The sequence below is a fragment of the Megalopta genalis genome, chromosome 2, assembly GCF_051020955.1.
Source record: "Megalopta genalis isolate 19385.01 chromosome 2, iyMegGena1_principal, whole genome shotgun sequence".
NCBI classification, from domain to species: domain Eukaryota; kingdom Metazoa; phylum Arthropoda; class Insecta; order Hymenoptera; family Halictidae; genus Megalopta; species Megalopta genalis.
Window position 1 is genome coordinate 1,421,520 of NC_135014.1, and position 8,978 is coordinate 1,430,497.

Genomic DNA, 8,978 nt, shown 5'->3' on the forward strand with positions numbered 1-8,978 from the left:
ATTCGGAAAAAGAAATTTTAACCAACGGTCGAATTCGATTCGATAACGCGACCGGAAGAAAAACAAAGTCGAAAGTTTAAATTATCGTAATTACCCGATCATCGTTAACAGGATTCGCGGGTGTTAATGGAACGTTTCGTCCGCTCCTGCTGGTATCCGTCTTGCAAACGGAAGTTTTCGACGTCACCAGTCTCACACGACTCCTGTCGCATTGAATTCCGTTCCGACGACGATGCGTCGGCTCGCCTGTTTTGCAGTAACAATCGCACGAGGACTGCGAATGCATCTTCCTGTGACAAACCGCAGACGAAGGAACCGAGGGCCCCTTTTGCAAGTCCAAGCAGTCTACAATGTTCTGCTTACTCCTGTAACATGTATTGTAATTGTTTGTTACAGTATCAAAATAATGCTTCGGCAAGTCAAGGGTGAAATATTAGTATAAGATTATATTATAATATATATAAATATAATATAATATATATAATAATTATATATATATATATATATATATATATATATATATATAATATAATATAATATAATATTATTATTATATTATATATTATATTATAGTATAAGATTATATTATAATATAATCTTATAATATATAACTATAAATATACTTATAATATATATAAGTATAAGATTATGCAATGAACGAGAATGAAAAATAACAGCGACAAAGAAAAGATACAGTAAATTCTTTTAGAAAATTAGTAAGAATTATTTTAGTTATTTTAGTAATTAGTAAATTAATAGTACGAAAATGGACAATTCGAGAAGAGAAGAATAAGATTATTCGAGCTCCGCGACTAGTTTTCATAGTTTGCGATTGTCAACAATTATAAAAACGAGGTGCAAGGTGTAAATAATTGTATCTCCTCTCCCCAAATTGTCTATTTTTGTGTACAAGCTGGAAAAAAAGATTGAGGAGAATTTACTGTACTGTGTAATTCAAAGGGCAGGATCATCGCATTTCCATAAACAAAATGTTTTTCCATCGAATGACCTTTTATAAATCTCATCAGATAAACTTCACAAAAGTTTACGACATAATAAAATCGTGATCATAAATAATTATGAATTTATTTTATCATGAATATATATATTTATATAATTAAAATAAATTTAATATATTTATTACGTACGAATACGTTTGATGATAGATCCGATCGAATGATTTGAATGATATATTTCTTATGCATTTAACAATTTTATCGTGCTTTTGGAATCGTAATTACGCTAATTAAATCTATTTACGCTGTACAATTTAAAATCTTATAAATACAGTAAATTCTCCTCAATTGTCCCTCGGCTTGCGAACAAAAATGGATAATTTGGGAAGAGGAGAGATTACATTGTCCTACATTGTCAATTTTTGTTTACAAGCTGAAGGAAAATTCGGAGGAATTTACTGTACATAGTTGCGAGGCCAAAGCGTAAGATATGGGACCGAAAATGAAAGGGTTAGACACGCGCGAATCGCGGTATACAAGTTCACGAATCGATGACAATAAAGCTATACGAGTTTCTTTCGTGGCGGGGTGGTTGTCCTCGGGCTTCCCACCACCCATCTTTCACGTGCAGAAAATCAAACCGTCCCATGTATTACGTTGTCAGCCATTCCACGTTCTATCCTGGATACGCCGAGGAGTGTCTTTACTATATGTACAATACATATGTATAGCAAATATCGATCCTTAAAGGGAGCCGCTACTTTCTTCCTGTTCCTCTATCGCGTCGAAAAATTACATAATTTCGCTGCCATCAGCATACCACCCAGCACATTCTGCTGAACCAAACGCGACGAATTTTCATTTCAACGATTAACAAATTAATAACAATAGGATAGTAGGATTCGTTGAATTCGATGAATGAATTATTTCCTGGAATATTTCTTCCTTTTTATTCCGCCATTTTGCAATGTTCCGCCCCAATTCAACAAAAACGAAATTAACCCTTTGCTGTCGAAGCTATTTTAATTCGAAATTCAAAGCATATTTTCTGGTCCACAATATTTTCCATTTTATATGACTTAGTACGATTTATTCGTATGAAATTGAGCCTGCCAGCAAGTACAGTGCAATTTTAACCATTTTTTGAAAATATAAACGAATCTGATACCGTCGCCAATTATCTAGAAAAATAGTATAGCAATTTTTAGTGACGCCTCAGGAGTCGCCGCTCGAGTGCAAAGGGTTAAGAATCGAAATTTATAAAAATATTTATATTGAGATGAGAGCTGAACCATCGCGATACCGCCATAACCAAAGATCCATAACCTAAACAACGATACAACAACTGTCGTTTCCCGACGGCGAGAAAATTTACGTCGGCTAAGCTGTTTCCTTCGATTGTTCAATGCTTTCTCTTTAAATTCTACTCGCCATAAGCAGAGTTCCATAACCTAAACAACGATGCAACAACCGTCGCTTCCCGACGGCGAGAAAATATACGTCGGCTAAGCTGTTTCGTTCGATTGTTCAACGCTTTCTCTTCAAATTCTGCTTGCCATAACCAAAGGTCCATAACCTAAACAACGATGCAACAACCGTCGTTTCCCGACGGCGAGAAAATATACGACGGCTAAGCTGTTTCGTTCGATTGTTCAACGCTTTCTCTTTAAATTCTACTCGCCATAAGCAGAGGTCCATAACCTAAACAACAATGCAACAACCGTCGCTTCCCGACGGCGAGAAAATTTACGTCGGATAAGCCGTTTCGTTCGATTGTTCAACGCTTTCTCTTTAAATTCTACTGGACTGTCCAGGTATTGTACGTCGTCCAGCAGTTTCCGAATTGCTAAAAAATAGAAAGAAATTCGTTATCCCTGAAAACGAAGGAAGAGTTACCCCTCGTAAAATAATTTTCGAGAAAAGTCGTCGCCTGTAAGGACCCTCCTTTTAAGGCCCAGCATCTGGACACCGTCGCTTTTACGACGGGTACTTGAGACCTGGCCGCATACGGCACGCACATGGGAAGGTTAGAATTAAGAGAACGGGAAGGTTAGGTCCGTCGCAAATCGCATTGCCTCTTCCCAAAATCGTACATTTTCGTTTCCAAGCCGAGCATCGATTTGACAAAATTTTGCTCTATTTCGTACATTCGTACGGTCGTTGCAGTCGATCGTTATTAAAGATGAGCCTTTATGCTAAATTACCGTGCTACACTTGTTGATTTAATTCGACACCTCGCGATCAGCATTTTGCACGTAACAGCTTCGCTATTTTCTCTCGCCTGGTTGAAGGTTCGCAGGGTTCACGTTACGTCTAATGGCAGTCCAAGATGGCGGAAGGGACTCGCCGCTGTGTAAATTGCAGCGGGAAGATATCGTAGACGATGACGTCGTCGGGGTGTCTTCAACGGGCTTCCCGCTTTAATGTCCCTCACGGGCTCCGTGATCAATAACAATACGTCAAAGGTACGTAATCCGCGGCGTCTTTTAAAGGGGATGGATCGGTGTGCCGATGTATCACACGCGTTCATAGTGAGTCATCGAGGGCTTCGATCGAAACGAAACGCACCGGCGAATCATCCCCTGACTTTGGCCAGATATCGTCGAATCGGCGAACGCTTCTTTAACCTTTTAGGCACGACGCGCCACTATAGTGGCTTCCGCGGATATCATCTTTTAGAACGACACACCACTATAGTGGCTTTCGAGGATGTCATCTCTCTGGACGACGCGCCACTATAGTGGCTTGCTCTAGTAGCTCGCTCGCTCATCGTTTGAACCAAATAATCGTCTTCATATGCATTGTCTCATACTTCTTTTGTCTTCGCATCGATTTACAACAGTCTACAGGGTGTCCCAAAAATGTCTCGCAATCCAGAAATGGCGGGTTCCTCGGATCATTTGAAGCAACTTCTTCCTTTACAAAAATTTTCTCCGAGGCAGCGTTAACGAGTTATTAACGAAAAACAGTGACCAATAAGAATCGAGTACGGCTGACGCGAGGCGGCCCAGCCAACCAGCGCGCGAAGCCCAGTTCCGCTCATTGGCTCGGTCGCCTCGCGCCAGCCGAGCTCGCCTCTCATTGGTCACTGTTTTTCGTTAATAACTCGTTAACGGTGCCTCGGAGAAAATTTTTGTAAAGGAAAAAGTTGCTTCAGGAACGAACGGTTGCTTTCTTGGCCTGAGGAACGCGCTACTTTCGACACCCTGTATATACAGTATCAGACTCTGTATACAGTACACATCAGACTCTGCCCTCCAGAGAAATAGCCTCGCGCAGGATTTAGCCGTACCTAAAAGGTTAACACTAAACCTACCACGGTCAAAATGACCGATTTCTTATTTTACGATACTACAAACTTCGAAGACTTCTTCGCGGAAAATGATTAAATAAATTATATTATCGAAACAAGTCTCATAATTAAAACTTTACAAAATCCAAGTGAATTCTATCTTTTCACTCTTACGAGTCAATGCACGCTAATCGTCGTTATAGGTCGGTTGGTTTAGTGTTAATTGTCAAATATTTCCTCGTAAACAGAAATAAAAACAGAAATCTCTTCTTTAGATTTGGCTCTTCTTTGGTCTCTTCTTTGGACCGGTTGAAAATTTGCACGCAAGTTGTACTTGCAATTTGGCGAAAATGGAACAGGATCAAGTAACAATTGTTACGAATACGAAGAATCTTCTCTAACATCCTCGTCTTTTTAAACAATTTCGAGAAGTCAAATTTTTAGTTTCGAGGGAAGAGTTAACACTTTTTGGACAGCGCTATTTTTCTTTTCCTTCTGTACAGATAAGGGAAACGTAATTGCTTCTATATTATAAACATCATAAACTGAAAAGTTAAAAAAGTCATTCATTTTCTAGTAAGATGATGAACAAACGAAATGTCACGAAGGTTCGCGAACCATAAATCGGTTACACGAATGACTGCTGCAATTTATTTTGCAATGTATAGCTTGTATAGGTCTCAAAGAAATAATGCTAACGCACGTGTTTTATCTGAACAATTCAGTAACCCGTATCGCATTTCATAACAAAAGCTGTAAATACAAATTTCTACGAACTGTGAAACGATTCGTAGCGACGGTTTTCCATGAACGTGGTGTAGTCATCGTTGTGGCGACGTGCTCTTTAAGAGCCCTTAATGATCCTTTAACATTCTCTCCTCTCCTAATTATTCACTCTCGACGATACTCTAACAATAACAACATTTGTATCGCGCAAATTCGTTCTACAAATAACATGAAAACTAATAACGTGAAATAAATGACAGTAACAAATCGACGTACAACGAATATCCTGGCATTGAATCATTAAAAAGTGCATTCTTCCATTTTCAGTCGAACCTGAGAACGCCGTCGTAATTCTTGGGTCAAGGAGTAACATTCTAAAATTATAAATGTTCTAAAATGAAACTTCGAGGTACATACGTAGATACAGCAACACTACACAATTATAGACACCAAAGTAACTTGTACGTTCTTAACGATATTTAAATAAAAACTTAACAAGATATCCTGCTTGCATATTTCTATATCATAAAAATAATAGAAAATAGAAATGTACAATTATAGATGTTTTCTTTTTATTTTTGTTCAAATATCAGTAAAAAGGTGAAAGTTACCTTGATATAGGTAATATATTAGTACCTTATTAGGTTATCTTATATTATTACCTTATAGGTAATTTATAATTATAAGGTAATAATAATATAATAATATAAGGTAATTATATATATAAGGTATAATAATAAAAAAAAAAAATAAGGTAATTTATAATTATTCACAGTACTGTAGGTGGCCTTTTTTCGCCGAGACACCCTATCTATTTGAAAAGAAAAAGAACCTAACGAAACATCATATTTGTATACATGTATTTCAATATTAAAAACGGTAGAAAATAAAAATATACAAATACGATAATTTGTTACGTTTAGACGTCGGTAACGATGTAAAAGCGATTTCGATACTAACGATTGTGCGCTGTAGCGACGAGTTAAGGTGAACCGCTGACCAATTTAAACAATTTAATAGTGGCAACGTGAACCACGAATTAAGCTATCGAACGGCGTCTAATAATAAAAGCGTGACGAAAAGGTGAAATTCAACCGGGATTCAAGCGAATCGTCGCGCGTCGTCGGCGCCGCGTCGTGGAAAATATTTTCGTGCGTTCGTTCTCGCGAAACGATCCCCGCCGATGCCACAATATGGCGATATCGGGCACGTTGCGTGTGCATGCACGTGCCGTCGCGTCGTGATCGCGCCGTATCCCCGGTTTCGGCACGTTCGCCCCTGTACACACACGCACACACGGTGTCCATCCTCTTTAAACGAACGGGTCGACCCGTTGCGCAGACAGCGGAGCGTGGTTGGCATTCGAGCCGTCTGGGAGAGACAGATCAATATGCCGGTTTTCCCCGTTTTCCTCCTTCGCCCCTTCCGGTCGCTCGCCGACACCGCCTGCCCCCACCCCTCCGTGCCGGCGGTCGGCCATAACAGCGACCGAACCTCTTTCTCTCTCTTTGGCCCACCTATCACACAACAGCTGAACATTGGCATTGATTTTCAAAGTTCAGGAAGTCTTCTGGAGCCGGGTGTTGTGACCGGACTGTATACGCGTCCTCCCTCTCCCCTCCACCCCCGCGGCACTTGCACACGCCCCGGGCCCAGAGACACGCGCCGACGGGATGAAGACACAACGGTCTCTCGCGTAGACGCGCTCTCCTCGTAGAAAGTTCCGAAAGAAAGTAACCCGACCGCCGGCAGATGACGTAACGAGGTTTCTTTTATCGCTGGAAATGCTTCGAACGAAATTCCAGAAATGCGGCTCGCGCTTGTTCGCGTTGTTTTCAGGACGGAATTAGGCGAGATCGGTTTACGTTGAATTTGTTGTCGATGCGAGTAACGTTATGCGACGTGGAGATCGTTCTGTTCTATTATTCGCTTTTTGTGGGCGTGCGTAGTTAGGTAGTTTTTATAGTTAGAGAACGGTTTTTCTTGATTCTCGTCGAATTTCTGAAGATCGGACACCGCGGATTTGACGCGTTTATGATCGAAATCACTGAATCAGATATCAGAGTGCAAGCATGTTAAAACAATTTTAAGAACATCGCTATCTTCTTCACAGATTATTAACCCCTTGCACTATTGATTTCTTTTGCAGCTACCCTGATCAGCTGTTTTTTGTCCTCAATCGTTACCCTGATAAAACGACACAATTTTTGTATTTTGTATGTCTTCATTTACTTTGGATCCTAGATTTTGATAACAGAACGATCAAATTTTATTTTCATTGAGAAGAGACGAAGAATGTTTGCATTTAATAGATTGCGTATAAAATCTTCATCACGAGTCTGACTCGTTGTTTAATATTATTTAATATTATTATTATTATTATTTAATATTATTCGGAACGGAGAATATGTTTGTATTCGATTTCTGTTTCTTACAATTGAGCTTGAACGTTTTTATTTTGCATTAAGATCCGCATCCTAGTGTCGATCTGACAACAAGGAAATTGCGGTGTCGGTGTTGCAAAAATTACATTAGCTTACCGCACGGTGTAACGCATTTTTGTTTCAGTTTGATTTCATGGCGCTGCGTAATTAAAGTAAATCGACTCCTGTGGAATTGAATTGTATTTTTTCAGAACGAACACAACGAAATTCCAATGTAATAATTGCTGCGTTTAAAAGAAATATGTACTACGATTCTTTGCTACTCGTTAAAATAATAAGAATAATGCCAACCGAGAGTATAATAATGCTAGCCAGCATGGATTCCGTATACGCGATATGTCTGCCAGAAGGTTCATTGATTTCGGAGAAGCTAGGACGCCCGGAAGTTCTCTTGGTGTCATTGACATTGTCCTTCGAGTCTGGTATTGATCGACGAATTTGGCGGGAAGTTGAAAATTTGGGACAGTTGACGGTGACGTACCACTATAAACAGTCCTGAGCATCGTGTCTAAGGGCGGGTGTCCATCTGATAGCAAAACTTCTCGACAGATGATTCTATAGTACGTCAAAAAGATAATAATATAAAATAGATGACAATTTGAAAATAATCGTGAACTGTCTAGGTCACAACGATAATGTTATAAAATAGATGACAATTTAAAAATAATCGTGAACTGTCCAGGTCGAAACGACAAACCTTCGAATTACGATTCTACAAGATAAATGTATGAAATATATTGTAATAATTTTTATAAATACGCGATGGTTAAATTTGTCGTGATAAAAATCAAATAATACGATAATGTACGCTCCGCTCCAAAAATATTAGGACACCTGCTTGTACTAAATAAGTAAGTCGCTATAAAATATAAAATATTAGGGTGTCCCATAAGTTCCTTCCGCGCCGCGCTACGAATGACTTTAACTGGCTGTGTTTATATAAACACGAAGGCTTATCTCTTGGCTGTTTAGGGTATCGGTTGCAGTCGTCCCAGAGCTCTTTTAGAGTATGTTTCGTTGGTGACAAAGTTCCTTATCAAATTTTTTCTGCGCCGTTCGATATGGATAGCCAAAATAAGCATTTGCGGCATGTTATGCTTTATTGCTTTAAAAAAAGTGACAGGGCAAAGGACACTGCAAACGAGATTTGTACCGTTTACAGTGATGGTTCTACGACTATTAGGACAGTCCGCAATTGATTTGAGAGATTTAGAGCTGGCAATTTTGATTTGAAAGACGAAGACCGCAGCGGCCGACCAACAACGACGGATGCGGACCTTGTCAAAGATATGCTCGCTGAAAATTCGCGATATAGTGTGTGCGAGATAGCGAATGCCACTAGCATACCCAGGACAACGGTACATAAGCATTTAATCAAGATGAGATATGTGAATCGATTCGAAGTTCCACACCGTCGATAGGTGTTGACACCAGCCTTATGAACCGCGTCTCTACGTGCGATTTGCTTCTCCAACGACATGGAAGAAATCCTTTCCTAAAGAGACTTCTCACTGGAGACGAGACTTGGATTTTATACCAAAATGTGCATCGAAAACGAAC

General features: G+C 39.5%; 1 protein-coding gene and 1 long non-coding RNA gene across 5 annotated transcripts in view; one reads left to right on the forward strand and one right to left on the reverse strand.

Annotated features, from left to right (window-relative positions):
* The window catches only part of LOC117223443 (uncharacterized), a 90,184-nt gene that overhangs the window by 6,578 nt on the left and 74,628 nt on the right, over window positions 1-8,978 (reverse strand). For 3 of the 4 annotated variants that reach the window (XM_033475713.2, XM_033475711.2, XM_033475712.2), the window contains one exon: window positions 95-365. In XM_033475713.2, coding sequence (XP_033331604.2) covers window positions 95-365 — 271 coding nt within the window. Of the gene's footprint in view, window positions 1-94; window positions 366-3,160; window positions 3,295-8,978 lie in introns of those variants that run through there. The other variant, XM_033475714.2, reaches the window with a different exon arrangement.
* Window positions 3,284-5,476, forward strand: LOC117223450 (uncharacterized). Its single transcript, XR_004490925.2, has 2 exons — window positions 3,284-3,421; window positions 5,302-5,476. It is a non-coding gene; the product is annotated as an uncharacterized LOC117223450 (long non-coding RNA).